The 15,458-nt window shown below is 45.3% G+C and overlaps 1 protein-coding gene across 2 annotated transcripts in view; it reads right to left on the bottom strand.

Moving 5' to 3' along the window:
• Positions 1 to 15,458, bottom strand: part of efr3bb (EFR3 homolog Bb (S. cerevisiae)) — a 185,458-nt gene that overhangs the window by 9,517 nt on the left and 160,483 nt on the right. For both annotated transcript variants that reach the window (XM_060916374.1, XM_060916373.1), the window contains exons 22-23: positions 10,874 to 10,980; positions 10,743 to 10,792 (exon numbers count right to left, since the gene is read on the bottom strand). In XM_060916374.1, the coding sequence (XP_060772357.1) occupies positions 10,743 to 10,792; positions 10,874 to 10,980 (157 nt within the window). The remainder of the gene's footprint in view (positions 1 to 10,742; positions 10,793 to 10,873; positions 10,981 to 15,458) is intronic.

Genomic DNA, 15,458 nt, shown 5'->3' with positions numbered 1-15,458 from the left:
ACTGTCCCCGAGCACATCAGACAGTGTCAGTAATACAGGGGTCGGTAAAAAAAAAACCCTCAGAGCCCCGACCGTCCCCGAGCACATCAGACAGTGTCAGTAATACAGGGGTCGGTAAAAAAAACCCTCAGAGCCCCGACCGTCCCCGAGCACATCAGACAGTGTCAGTAATACAGGGGTCGGTAAAAAAAACCCTCAGAGCCCCGACTGTCCCCGAGCACATCAGACAGTGTCAGTAATACAGGGGTCGGTAAAAAAAAAAAAAACCCTCAGAGCCCCGACCGTCCCCGAGCACATCAGACAGTGTCAGTAATACAGGGGTCGGTTAAAAAAAACCCCTCAGAGCCCCGACCGTCCCCGAGCACATCAGACAGTGTCAGTAATACAGGGGTCGGTAAAAAAAAAAAAAAACCCTCAGAGCCCCGACTGTCCCCGAGCACATCAGACAGTGTCAGTAATACAGGGGTCGGTAAAAAAAAAACCCTCAGAGCCCCGACCGTCCCCGAGCACATCAGACAGTGTCAGTAATACAGGGGTCGGTAAAAAAAAAAACCCTCAGAGCCCCGACTGTCCCCGAGCACATCAGACAGTGTCAGTAATACAGGGGTCGGTAAAAAAAAAAAAAACCTCAGAGCCCCGACTGTCCCCGAGCACATCAGACAGTGTCAGTAATACAGGGGTCGGTAAAAAAAAAAAAAAAACCCTCAGAGCCCCGACTGTCCCCGAGCACATCAGACAGTGTCAGTAATACAGGGGTCGGTAAAAAAAAAACCCTCAGAGCCCCGACCGTCCCCGAGCACATCAGACAGTGTCAGTAATACAGGGGTCGGTAAAAAAAACCCTCAGAGCCCCGACTGTCCCCGAGCACATCAGACAGTGTCAGTAATACAGGGGTCGGTAAAAAAAAAAAAAACCCTCAGAGCCCCGACCGTCCCCGAGCACATCAGACAGTGTCAGTAATACAGGGGTCGGTTAAAAAAAACCCCTCAGAGCCCCGACCGTCCCCGAGCACATCAGACAGTGTCAGTAATACAGGGGTCGGTTAAAAAAAACCCCTCAGAGCCCCGACCGTCCCCGAGCACATCAGACAGTGTCAGTAATACAGGGGTCGGTAAAAAAAACCCTCAGAGCCCCGACCGTCCCCGAGCACATCAGACAGTGTCAGTAATACAGGGGTCGGTAAAAAAAACCCTCAGAGCCCCGACTGTCCCCGAGCACATCAGACAGTGTCAGTAATACAGGGGTCGGTAAAAAAAAAAAAAAAAAACCTCAGAGCCCCGACCGTCCCCGAGCACATCAGACAGTGTCAGTAATACAGGGGTCGGTTAAAAAAAACCCCTCAGAGCCCCGACCGTCCCCGAGCACATCAGACAGTGTCAGTAATACACGGGTCGGTAAAAAAAACCCTCAGAGCCCCGACCGTCCCCGAGCACATCAGACAGTGTCAGTAATACAGGGGTCGGTAAAAAAAAAAAAAAACCCTCAGAGCCCCGACTGTCCCCGAGCACATCAGACAGTGTCAGCAATACAGGGGTCGGTAAAAAAAAAACCCTCAGAGCCCTGACCGTCCCCGAGCACATCAGACAGTGTCAGTAATACAGGGGTCGGTAAAAAAAAAACCCTCAGAGCCCCGACTGTCCCCGAGCACATCAGACAGTGTCAGTAATACAGGGGTCGGTAAAAAAAAAAAAACCTCAGAGCCCCGACTGTCCCCGAGCACATCAGACAGTGTCAGTAATACAGGGGTCGGTAAAAAAAAAAAAAAAACCCTCAGAGCCCCGACTGTCCCCGAGCACATCAGACAGTGTCAGTAATACAGGGGTCGGTAAAAAAAAAACCCTCAGAGCCCCGACCGTCCCCGAGCACATCAGACAGTGTCAGTAATACAGGGGTCGGTAAAAAAAACCCTCAGAGCCCCGACTGTCCCCGAGCACATCAGACAGTGTCAGTAATACAGGGGTCGGTAAAAAAAAAAAAAAACCCTCAGAGCCCCGACCGTCCCCGAGCACATCAGACAGTGTCAGTAATACAGGGGTCGGTTAAAAAAAACCCCTCAGAGCCCCGACCGTCCCCGAGCACATCAGACAGTGTCAGTAATACAGGGGTCGGTTAAAAAAAACCCCTCAGAGCCCCGACCGTCCCCGAGCACATCAGACAGTGTCAGTAATACAGGGGTCGGTAAAAAAAACCCTCAGAGCCCCGACCGTCCCCGAGCACATCAGACAGTGTCAGTAATACAGGGGTCGGTAAAAAAAAAAAAAAAAACCCTCAGAGCCCCAACCGTCCCTGAGCACATCAGACAGTGTCAGTAATACAGGGGTCGGTAAAAAAAAAAAACCCTCAGAGCCCCGACCGTCCCCGAGCACATCAGACAGTGTCAGTAATACAGGGGTCGGTAAAAAATAAAAAAACCCTCAGAGCCCCGACCGTCCCCGAGCACATCAGACAGTGTCAGTAATACAGGGGTCGGTAAAAAAACCCTCAGAGCCCCGACTGTCCCCGAGCACATCAGACAGTGTCAGTAATACAGGGGTCGGTAAAAAAACCCTCAGAGCCCCGACCGTCCCCGAGCACATCAGACAGTGTCAGTAATACAGGGGTCGGTAAAAAATAAAAAAAACCCTCAGAGCCCCAACCGTCCCCGAGCACATCAGACAGTGTCAGTAATACAGGGGTCGGTAAAAAAAAACCCTCAGAGCCCCGACCGTCCCCGAGCACATCAGACAGTGTCAGTAATACAGGGGTCGGTAAAAAAACCCTCAGAGCCCCGACCGTCCCCGAGCACATCAGACAGTGTCAGTAATACAGGGGTCGGTAAAAAAAAAAACCCTCAGAGCCCCAACCGTCCCCGAGCACATCAGACAGTGTCAGTAATACAGGGGTCGGTAAAAAAAACCCTCAGAGCCCCGACCGTCCCCGAGCACATCAGACAGTGTCAGTAATACAGGGGTCGGTAAAAAAAAAACCTCAGAGCCCCGACTGTCCCCGAGCACATCAAACAGTGTCAGTAATACAGGGGTCGGTAAAAAAACCCTCAGAGCCCCGACCGTCCCCAAGCACATCAGACAGTGTCAGTAATACAGGGGTCGGTAAAAAAAAAAAAAAAAAACCTCAGAGCCCCGACAGTCCCCGAGCACATCAGACAGTGTCAGTAATACAGGGGTCGGTAAAAAAACCCTCAGAGCCCCGACCGTCCCCGAGCACATCAGACAGTGTCAGTAATACAGGGGTCGGTAAAAAAAAACCCTCAGAGCCCCGACCGTCCCCGAGCACATCAGACAGTGTCAGTAATACAGGGGTCGGTAAAAAATAAAAAAAACCCTCAGAGCCCCGACCGTCCCCGAGCACATCAGACAGTGTCAGTAATACAGGGGTCGGTAAAAAAACCCTCAGAGCCCCGACCGTCCCCGAGCACATCAGACAGTGTCAGTAATACAGGGGTCGGTAAAAAATAAAAAAACCCTCAGAGCCCCGACCGTCCCCGAGCACATCAGACAGTGTCAGTAATACAGGGGTCGGTAAAAAAAACCCTCAGAGCCCCGACCGTCCCCGAGCACATCAGACAGTGTCAGTAATACAGGGGTCGGTAAAAAAAAAAAAAACCCTCAGAGCCCCGACTGTCCCCGAGCACATCAAACAGTGTCAGTAATACAGGGGTCGGTAAAAAAAAACCCCTCAGAGCCCCGACCGTCCCCGAGCACATCAGACAGTGTCAGTAATACAGGGGTCGGTAAAAAAAAAACCCTCAGAGCCCCGACCGTCCCCGAGCACATCAGACAGTGTCAGTAATACAGGGGTCGGTAAAAAAAAACCCTCAGAGCCCCGACTGTCCCCGAGCACATCAGACAGTGTCAGTAATACAGGGGTCGGTAAAAAAAAAAAAAAACCTCAGAGCCCCGACAGTCCCCGAGCACATCAGACAGTGTCAGTAATACAGGGGTCGGTAAAAAAAAACCTCAGAGCCCCGACCGTCCCCAAGCACATCAGACAGTGTCAGTAATACAGGGGTCGGTAAAAAAAAAAAACCCTCAGAGCCCCAACCGTCCCCGAGCACATCAGACAGTGTCAGTAATACAGGGGTCGGTAAAAAAAACCCTCAGAGCCCCGACCGTCCCCGAGCACATCAGACAGTGTCAGTAATACAGGGGTCGGTAAAAAAAAACCCTCAGAGCCCCGACTGTCCCCGAGCACATCAAACAGTGTCAGTAATACAGGGGTCGGTAAAAAAACCCTCAGAGCCCCGACTGTCCCCGAGCACATCAGACAGTGTCAGTAATACAGGGGTCGGTAAAAAATAAAAAAACCCTCAGAGCCCCGACCGTCCCCGAGCACATCAGACAGTGTCAGTAATACAGGGGTCGGTAAAAAAACCCTCAGAGCCCCGACCGTCCCCGAGCACATCAGACAGTGTCAGTAATACAGGGGTCGGTAAAAAATAAAAAAACCCTCAGAGCCCCGACCGTCCCCGAGCACATCAGACAGTGTCAGTAATACAGGGGTCGGTAAAAAATAAAAAAACCCTCAGAGCCCCGACCGTCCCCGAGCACATCAGACAGTGTCAGTAATACAGGGGTCGGTAAAAAAACCCTCAGAGCCCCGACCGTCCCCGAGCACATCAGACAGTGTCAGTAATACAGGGGTCGGTAAAAAAAAAAAAAACCCTCAGAGCCCCGACTGTCCCCGAGCACATCAAACAGTGTCAGTAATACAGGGGTCGGTAAAAAAAACCCTCAGAGCCCCGACCGTCCCCGAGCACATCAGACAGTGTCAGTAATACAGGGGTCGGTAAAAAAAAAAAACCCCTCAGAGCCCCGACTGTCCCCGAGCACATCAAACAGTGTCAGTAATACAGGGGTCGGTAAAAAAACCCTCAGAGCCCCGACCGTCCCCGAGCACATCAGACAGTGTCAGTAATACAGGGGTCGGTAAAAAAAAAAAAAACCTCAGAGCCCCGACAGTCCCCGAGCACATCAGACAGTGTCAGTAATACAGGGGTCGGTAAAAAAAACCCTCAGAGCCCCGACCGTCCCCAAGCACATCAGACAGTGTCAGTAATACAGGGGTCGGTAAAAAAAAAAAAAAAACCTCAGAGCCCCGACAGTCCCCGAGCACATCAGACAGTGTCAGTAATACAGGGGTCGGTAAAAAAAACCCCTCAGAGCCCCGACCGTCCCCGAGCACATCAGACAGTGTCAGTAATACAGGGGTCGGTAAAAAATAAAAAAACCCTCAGAGCCCCGACCGTCCCCGAGCACATCAGACAGTGTCAGTAATACAGGGGTCGGTAAAAAAAACCCTCAGAGCCCCGACTGTCCCCGAGCACATCAGACAGTGTCAGTAATACAGGGGTCGGTAAAAAAACCCTCAGAGCCCCGACCGTCCCCGAGCACATCAGACAGTGTCAGTAATACAGGGGTCGGTAAAAAAAAAAAAAAAAACCTCAGAGCCCCGACTGTCCCCGAGCACATCAAACAGTGTCAGTAATACAGGGGTCGGTAAAAAAAAAAACCCTCAGAGCCCCGACCGTCCCCGAGCACATCAGACAGTGTCAGTAATACAGGGGTCAGTAAAAAATAAAAAAAACCCTCAGAGCCCCGACCGTCCCCGAGCACATCAGACAGTGTCAGTAATACAGGGGTCGGTAAAAAAAACCTCAGAGCCCTGACTGTCCCCGAGCACATCAGACAGTGTCAGTAATACAGGGGTCAGTTTAAAAAAAAAAAAGCACCCAAGTGAAAGTGCTGTCAGCCAGCAAGTGACTGAAGGGAGCCATGTTTCGGGCGGTGTGGTGTGTCGAGTCCCCGTGGTGAATGCATGATGAAAAACTCCGTCTCATTCTGTGTTTGGTTTGTAAATCAACAGAAAATTCCGATTCCTTCACTGTTGGTTGTTTCAAGACTCTTCTTGACTCTGTTCAACTGTAAATGAAGTTGAGTGTTGAAGTAAAGGCTAAAGGGAGTCCGAATACCTCTTTTGAATAATTCCATGCTCAAATAACCTTCAGTAAGCTCAAACTCAAGAGGTTTATTTTAGCTTGATGGTGCACAGGGGGCCCAAAATCAAGCCTCTCTTATTAGAGGCTGGAGTGGAGCCCAACTTTTATATATAATGGAGAGGACTAGCTATAGCTGTACAAATGTTTGAATTGTGCCAGTTTGGTTAGGATAAACCTGTATTAAGTTCACGTCACTTTGACAAGTCGGTAACTAAGAAAAAATACAGACTAAGTGAAGCAAAAATAAGGAGACGTGAAGAATACTTCTTTGACTTGATTTTTCAAGGAAAAAGGTGGAGAATATTTTTCAGAACCCAGGGGGAACGCTGTACGTGTATTACATCACTCTATCCAATGGAGAATGAGCGTTAAATATGGTTTACGATATTGCATTATCATCAAGACAACATGATGTTACGTGTCGGAGACGTAAAACTTCCGCGCTAGCAAGCAACTGGGACAATTTGTAAACAAACATGGCCGCCAGGTTTGCTTTGTTAAATACAGAAGATTTTGAGAGAATTTTGAAAGAGAAAGACGCGGTGAACACCCGAAAAGAATGTGTATGGATAATACTACTACTAATAAAAAAAAACATTGGCTGGCTTTTTCATGGTCTATCAGATATATTCCATTAAGCTACTCGTCTTCGACTTGTTCAGTATCATGCTAGCTGAATGGAATATATCTGATATACCACTCAGCATCAGCCAATATTATTATTATTATTATTATTATTATACATTAGGGTGCATCAGTTGCCCTCACTTTCATAAAATCTGATGCATGTGTGTTCGGGTGTTCCTTTTCACCAATAAAGACATCCTGTAAAATGTTTTGACCATATTCAAAAGTCTAATGGTGGCACCATGAGGTTCATTTTTTTTTTTGCCAAAAAACGCTTATTTTATGTTTTTGCGTAAGGTTTGAATCACAATGTTGGACTCCATTTATTGATTTCTTGTGAGCCAGAGATCATGTTAAGAACCTTTGCAAGGGATTGAGAAGCATTAATGTGATTCATAATACATTTGCATTGTTTAAAAGTAGTTGAACAATGATTCAATGAACAGCTAAAACTCAAACTGTGCTTGATAATATATTTAGAATATGGACTAAAAATGTGTACCGAAGATATTTGGTATACTCTATAAGGCGCCATAATGTTTCATGAAAAGTGATCGAAATTTTGTCATAAATGTCATAAAACAGCAGCTTTTTCCATAACTTTGAGCTCCTGGTGCCACCATTAAACTTTTGAATTTTGTCAAAATATTTCACCCAGTGTGTTTTCTTACCAAAATGAACATAAAAACAAAAATGCATCATGATCGGAGGAACTTTTCATTTTTAGGGGGCAGCTGATGCACCCTAATATACATACACGCTTGATGGAACAATTATAGATTTTACAAAAAGTTAAGAACAGGGCTAGCCTAGTAAACTAGACCCACCCGCCTAGCGGCCAAAAATATTTTTGCCTACGAGTGGGTCTAGCCTCGGACCATATCAACAACACACCCCGGGCATCAAATCGTGCCCGCCAATCACAACGCAAGGTTTTTGTTTGGATTCTTTGGGCGGGCTTTTGCAGGAGTGACGACAAGGCTGCGCGACGCTGGAGAAAGCACAACAGGAAAGATGGCTACGGCTATTGAACAGCGCTCGTTTGACTCCGCTTTGGAATCAGTTTTAGAAGAATTAGACTTGGAGTTTTCGTTGAAACATGAGCAGGAAGAGGCTCTCCGCTCATTCCTTTTCAAGAAGGACGTTTTCGCTGTTTTGCCGACCGGCTATGGCAAAAGTCTGATCTACGCTCCAATGGTGTCCCTCTCCACATGCTGTTTATTTACCCTCCCCCACTGCTTTCTGTCGCTCTGACTACGTCACAGTCACTGTTGCGCTGATTGGTCAGAGTGCAAAGAGACAGTTTGAAAGACAACGGGTTGTTCCTACCCACACCCTTCGGAAATGTCTACGACCGAGACCAGACTAAATATTCACATTTAGTCTGGCTTGCCAGGCTAGAACAGGGCAGTAACTTACCAATATTGAATGCTGATTCTGATCGAAATGTACAAAGTCAAAGTTCTAAAAATAAAAATGCTCCAAGTCCAAAAAGCCTGAACGACAACCCAGCTTCTATACAAGCTATATACAGGTAGACAGTTCAAGTTCAGTTACAACCCCGATTCCAAAAAAGTTGGGACAAAGTACAAATTGTAAAAAAAAACCGGAATGGAATAATTTACAAATCTCAAAAACTGATATTGTATTCACAATAGAACATAGACAACATATCAAATGTCGAAAGTGAGACATTTTGAAATTTCATGCCAAATATTGGCTCATTTGAAATTTCATGACAGCAACACATCTCAAAAAAGTTGGGACAGGGGCAATAAGAGGCTGGAAAAGTTAAAGGTACAAAAAAGGAACAGCTGGAGGACCAAACTGCAACTCATTAGGTCAATTGGCAATAGGTCATTAACATGACTGGGTATAAAAAGAGCATCTTGGAGTGGCAGCGGCTCTCAGAAGTAAAGATGGGAAGAGGATCACCAATCCCCCTAATTCTGCGCCGACAAATAGTGGAGCAATATCAGAAAGGAGTTCGACAGTGTAAAATTGCAAAGAGTTTGAACATACCATAATCTACAGTGCATAATATCATCAAAAGATTCAGAGAATCTGGAAGAATCTCTGTGCGTAAGGGTCAAGGCCGGAAAACCATACTGGGTGCCCGTGATCTTCGGGCCCTTAGACGGCACTGCATCACATACAGGCATGCTTCTGCATTGGAAATCACAAAATGAGCTCAGGACTATTTCCAGAGAACATTATCTGTGAACACAATTCACCGTGCCATCCGCCGTTGCCAGCTAAAACTCTATAGTTCAAAGAAGAAGCCGTATCTAAACATGATCCAGAAGCGCAGACGTCTTCTCTGGGCCAAGGCTCATTTAAAATGGACTGTGGCAAAGTGGAAAACTGTTCTGTGGTCAGACGAATCAAAATTTGAAGTTCTTTATGGAAATCAGGGACGCCGTGTCATTCGGACTAAAGAGGAGAAGGACAACCCGAGTTGTTATCAGCGCTCAGTTCAGAAGCCTGCATCTCTGATGGTATGGGGTTGCATTAGTGCATATGGCATGGGCAGCTTACACATCTGGAAAGACACCATCAATGCTGAAAGGTATATCCAGGTTCTAGAGCAGCATATGCTCCCATCCAGACGACGTCTCTTTCAGGGAAGACCTTGCATTTTCCAACATGACGATGCCAAACCACATACTGCATCAATTACAGCATCATGGCTGCGTAGAAGAAGGGTCCGGGTACTGAACTGGCCAGCCTGTAGTCCAGATCTTTCACCCATAGAAAACATTTGGCGCATCATAAAACGGAAGATACGACAAAAAAGACCTAAGACAGTTGAGCAACTAGAATCCTACATTAGACAAGAATGGGTTAACATTCCTATCCCTAAACTGGAGCAACTTGTCTCCTCAGTCCCCAGACGTTTACAGACTGTTGTAAAGAGAAAAGGGGATGTCTCACAGTGGGAAACATGGCCTTGTCCCAACTTTTTTGAGATGTGTTGTTGTCATGAAATTTAAAATCACCTAATTTTTCTCTTTAAATGATACATTTTCTCAGTTTAAACATTTGATATGTCATCTATGTTCTATTCTGAATAAAATATGGAATTTTGAAACTTCCACATCATTGCATTCCGTTTTTATTTACAATTTGTACTTTGTCCCAACTTTTTTGGAATCGGGGTTGTACTTTTGGTCGTAGTTAATTGTTCCATTGCAGTTGTTCAAAACAAAAGGGCTTTGCTGAGCGAAGTCCTCTTGTAAAAGTCTCCGTCACTTTTCCTCACCTCCAAGTAGAACGTTGACAATATTTCCGCTATTGCTCTCTTTGCCAGTTTTTCAATGTCCGTTGGTATGTTTTTCTCTTGTAAATATGCGTGAACAATATATAATGAAGTTTTGGTAGCCTTTCGGGTGTTCGGTGCGTCTTCCTCTTTCAAAATATATCTTCTGCTTTTAATCTTCCGCTTTAAATCTTCAGCTTTTAACGAAGCAAACCTCGCCGCCATGTTTGTTTACGAACTGCCACGGTCACTCGCTAGTGCGGAAGTTTTACATCTCTGACGTGTCTCTTTTCCAGTATTCCGATGTCCGTCGGTATGTTTTTCTCGTGTAAATATGTATGAAGAATATATAATGAAGTTTTGGTAGCCTTTCAGGTGTTCAGCGCGTCTTTAGTTTTTTTATTTAGTGCTTAAACCTAGCACTGGATCTTCTCTCTTTCCCGGCCGACAAAGAAACTATTGTGTGCGTGCGCAGCAGAAAAGTTTTGTCATTGGATCTTTGCGTGAGCTCTGATGTGTGACGTCGTGTTGTCTTGACAATGTGCAATATTATAACATTGAACGCTCATTCTCCATTGGGGAGAGTGGCGTAATATATGGAGGATAAGCGGATATGATAACAATATTGCACGCCGTCAATAAACCCGCTAGAAGGGAATAAAACGCGCTTTTATTCCATGGAAAAAGTGTCCTGTATGTTTAATAATTTATAACATTCTACCACCACAGGCAGAGTGAACGTTAGCAGCCATGTTAAAGTAAAGAAGTGAAAATGGTTCAATTTTCCGGTAAATAAACGAAAAGCAGGCATGATCGTGATGATCGACTCGAATGACGTCGATTTCTTTTTTCGTAACCCACCTGATTGTGATTTCGAAGATCTGGCTGAGTTTGCTCTGTAACATCGTGGCCTGAGGAGAAACAGAAGCACGTGAGCAATGAAGTGAAGCACATGTTCCACACCATCCTTATATGTTACAGTAAAATCTCACTCTGGCTCCACAGTGTGCAGCGATCTCCTCGAACGGGGCCTTCTGAAACTTCTCCACCACCTGCCTCCTGCGCTCTCGCTCCTGCTCCTCCATCCCTACACTGTCCACTGCACAACACACACACACACACACACAGCTGAGTCTCAGAAATAACAATCATCTTCTCACCTGCTCAGTGGTGACCCTTTCTAACACTCCTCAGCCTTTTCATCAGGTACACATACTACACAGAGGACTGTAGCCTTTATAAAGCTTTGTGTAAAGTATTGGCACCCCTCTACACTGTATCACTGGAAAGGACAGTGATGGACAGGAGGCAGCGTGTAGTGCTTCATTCAGATGAGTCAGTTGTTACCGATTGGCATGGGAAGGGTTTGCTGCATTTTTGGATGTGCAAATCGTTTTGAATGAAATAGGAGATTTTTTTTTAATTTATCAAAAGTCATCATCAGGGGAAAAACCTACAGACACTTTGAAATGTAGTAGGGAAAAAAAAAAATGGTAGGCTCCCTAAGGTAGGCTCACTTCATTTCCACAAAGGTAAGAATTTTAAAGAATTAATTTCAGAACTGCAGCAAGGTGCAGGTGAAGTGAACATAAGCATAAGAGACAAAGTGCAGCGAGCTGCTCAAGCTCATGTTCACTTCTCCGTATGAGGATGAGCACCTCGCTGCACTTTGTATGTTTGCGAGACTTTTTTCCCCCTTGATGAAGAATTACTTTTGGTAAATTAAACAAGATTGCTCTGAGAGCACAAAACAGTGTTTCACGTTATATATACACACACACACACACACACAAAATCAAAAATACCTTGTTATTCAATCCACATTCACTGGATTTGAGCAATCGTGCGCTCTGATTGGCTACTCTACTACTCAGCTCATACACCGTGAGTAGAGAAAACCAAAATGGCGGACTGTGTTGCTGAACCAACCGAGCACGAAATAAAAACTCTACTCGAAAACAAAAACCCCAAAAATACAAAAAAAAAGCAACAAAATATGGAATGAAAAGTATTTGATAGTAAGAACGTATCTTTTTTTAATTTTTCAAGAATTATTATTGGGGCGGCACGGTGGTGTAGTGGTTAGCGCTGTCGCCTCACAGCAAGAAGGTCCGGGTTCGAGCCCCGGGGCCGGCGAGGGCCTTTCTGTGCGGAGTTTGCATGTTCTCCCCGTGTCCGCATGGGTTTCCTCCGGGTGCTCCGGTTTCCCCTACAGTCCAAAAGACATGCAGGTTAGGTTAACTGGTGGCTCTAAATTGACCGTAGGTGTGAATGTGAGTGTGAATGGTTGTCTGTGTCTATGTGTCAGCCCTGTGATGACCTGGCGACTTGTCCAGGGTGTACCCCGCCTTTCGCCCGTAGTCAGCTGGGATAGGCTCCAGCTTGCCTGCAACCCTGTAGAAGGATAAAGCGGCTAGAGATAACGAGACGAGAACGAAGAATTATTATTATTATCATCATCATCACATTTCTCACAAATTGCTACCGTCATTTTGCCGGTTTGTTTACATTCTCCATCTTCAAGCATTAAAATTTGTTTTTATTTATTTTTTGGACCGGTTCAAAAGCTCAAAGTTGTTTGAAAATTACAGAACTGAAACATCCAAAGCTTATTCTATACCTCGGCAAGACAGCACTTTCTACAAAAATAAACAAGAGTCAGGGCTCGAAATTCGCGGTGGTCCGGTCGCCTGAGGGGACTTAATTTGTCATTTGGCGGGTAATTCCTGTCACTAGCCAGCCCGGCTGACTAGTTGAAAATAAAAAATGTATATGAAGCGAAGATTCAGACACACCGTCAACTAAAGCCGCCACATATTAAGCGTGTGCCGTGTCTGTGTTGATGTGTTTATCGGCAGGACGGAAACTACTGAAGAATTCCGAATCATATCGTGTACGAGTCAGGCTGTCGGTTTTTTCACTACTGCACATGCATATAACGCATCTCGTTGAATATCGCGGTAATCACGTGTAGTATTGGACCAGGTGGGTGGAGCACAGAAGCACGGCAGGCCAGAACCGAGTTCTCAATGGACTATTTATTGCTATAGCTTTCCAGCCTTTAATCACTTCCCAGCTGTGCGCGCACACATGTTCTAGTTGGGGAGAGAGAGAGAGAGAGAGAGAGAGAGCTCCCTTTCTCTGCTCTCCTCTCCTTTTAAAGGGCGCGGTCACTGGGGAAGATACACAAACACAGGTTAATCCCCATCAGGTGCAATGATTCCACCACTTACCTTCCCTGACTCCGCCCTCCATTCACAGACCGACGCTTGGCCACACCCCCGCTGCCACATCACGTTATCAAATTCAATAGATGTGGCCACATTATCGCCCATTTAAACACGTGGTTTTGTTGTTGTTTACATCTACATCTGCCAAAGCTACGTTGCGATGTGGAATTTTCTGAAAGGTGTACAGAAACCGCCAGAGACGGGGACAAAGCAACCTCGGTCTGAAGAGGAGAAAAAGGCCGCCGATAAAGCGTACGAGAAGGAGAAACGACAAAGGACTTAGAAGCAAATGTGGGAGCAGGGTAGGCCTTGGCTGCGATACGATTTTTATGGAATAATTAATTTTTTTCAAGTTGATTCCTCGTCAATATGAAGCTCCTAATGCTTTCTCTCTCATAAATGGTTAAATACAGAAAGCATGTTGGACATATTTTGGGTGCTATAGTCATGACAGTAAGTATATTTGTTTTCAATACTCATACACCAAGTTGCCAAGTTTTCCAATATATTATTATTTGTTGATATTATATTATGGTGCTCTGTGTTGTTCTCATTTATGTATTTAACAACAGTATCAAAATACTCAGGTCTTGAAATAAATGCACATTAGTCATGAACAATGGGAACTACTCTCTTTTGTGTTATTTTTGACGGAAGTAAAATTCATACATGAACAAATTTTGGCGAGTTGATTTTCTGTTTGGCGAGTTACTTTGGAAGGTAACCAGTCCGGCTGGCTGGTGAAAAAATATATGAATTTCTAGGCCTGACAAGAGTGCTCCGAGAGTACATTATCCCTGGCTGGCAACTCGGCCACAACTCCGGTAAAATGTGACCGAATTGAACGAAATTACAATATGTGTCAGATCACAGAATCCAGGGACACATGTCTGCCCGGGGGCATTTTGAGTTATTGACAGATTCAGAAAGTACAGTTTCTAAGCTTTCCAATGATGCCTTCCATGTGGAGATCTGACAATATTTGAAGAATGTGTGGCCTTTTGAAAGTGTATACTTCTTAAAACAGAAAAGGGAGAAAATCGCCCTCAAAGTTTTCCATCTCAGCTACTCTGGGTGTAGGGCGGCCACATAATGGTGCTCATTTGCATGACATTAAGGAAAGCCCTACCCCCTACGAGCTAGCACGATACTACTTTCATGTAAACAAAGATCACCACGTCAATTTTCCTTCCATGCAAAGTATGCCCAACACAATTATGAAGTACAAAAATAAGTCCTAAAGTATACTTTAACGTTTTGTGGTTGAAAAATTACTCACACCGTAAGAAAGATAGCACGATGATGACACAACTAACACAACACTAGTTTCATGTAACCAAACCACAACACTCTCCGTTACATGCAAAAATAACCACACAGCCTTAGATTAATAAACTTACCCCATCAGAAAGAGAAACGGCGCCTTGCACACATCAATGCCTCCGATGGAATGTAATCCTAGAACGGTCTGTGTATCATCCGATTATTCAAGTATTCCATTCAATCTGGAAAACGAGGTTGCGGTTGTTTGCTAGAAATGGTCATCTCCGATGTAAATACCGAGTGTCTGTTTGCTTCACGGTGTTTGCTCCTCTGCGCTCTGTTTAGTAACTCATTCCATAGTGAAATCACACGCCTGTATGCAGTTAAGTAGCCATGCGCTCAGCTCGGATCATACAGCTGATTCGCGGAAAAAAAAAAAAAAAAAAGACTTAAATCATCATGTGAATGGCCCATATGGTAATTTACCCACACCCCCCAGCAGGCTACAGTCCTGACAAAAACGAGACAATTTGCAACAAAAAACGTATGCTTTTCCAACAAAACAATCTATTATCTGAAATACTGATTGCATTCTTCAAGATCTCAACTTGCACATGATGGAAAAAAACAATAATCACAAATTTCGAAAAAAAATGTTTCTTTTGCGATTATCTCGGATTCGTTTCGGCCGACATGTGTCCCTGGATTCGGTGAGGGGTCACATATGCGTTTTACCGACATACAACAAAGAATCCTGCCAAGTTCCGTGAAATTCCCCCAAAAATTGTGAGAGGAGGTGATTTCAGAAGGCGAGCACCGTTCCCGGGATGGACGGACAAACATCGCCACGACATAATCCCCCTTCGGTCAGCGGGGGATAACAACTAACTCATCTGAACAAAGCACTACAAGCTGTCCTCTGTCATGGCGCCGTAGTTACCGTTGCTATGGGGGTCATGTGACCATGCAAAGCCTCTATACATTTAGTTTGTTCAGGACTGATGGATGTATGCATGCATGCTTTAGTGTTTTTAACGTGGTGCGGATGCCGGAAAATGGAAAAGGTAGTAAAAAAAAAAAAAGT

The sequence above is a fragment of the Neoarius graeffei genome, chromosome 3 (assembly GCF_027579695.1).
Source record: "Neoarius graeffei isolate fNeoGra1 chromosome 3, fNeoGra1.pri, whole genome shotgun sequence".
NCBI classification, from domain to species: Eukaryota; Metazoa; Chordata; class Actinopteri; order Siluriformes; family Ariidae; genus Neoarius; species Neoarius graeffei.
This window is presented reverse-complemented; position numbering and strand designations above follow the sequence as displayed.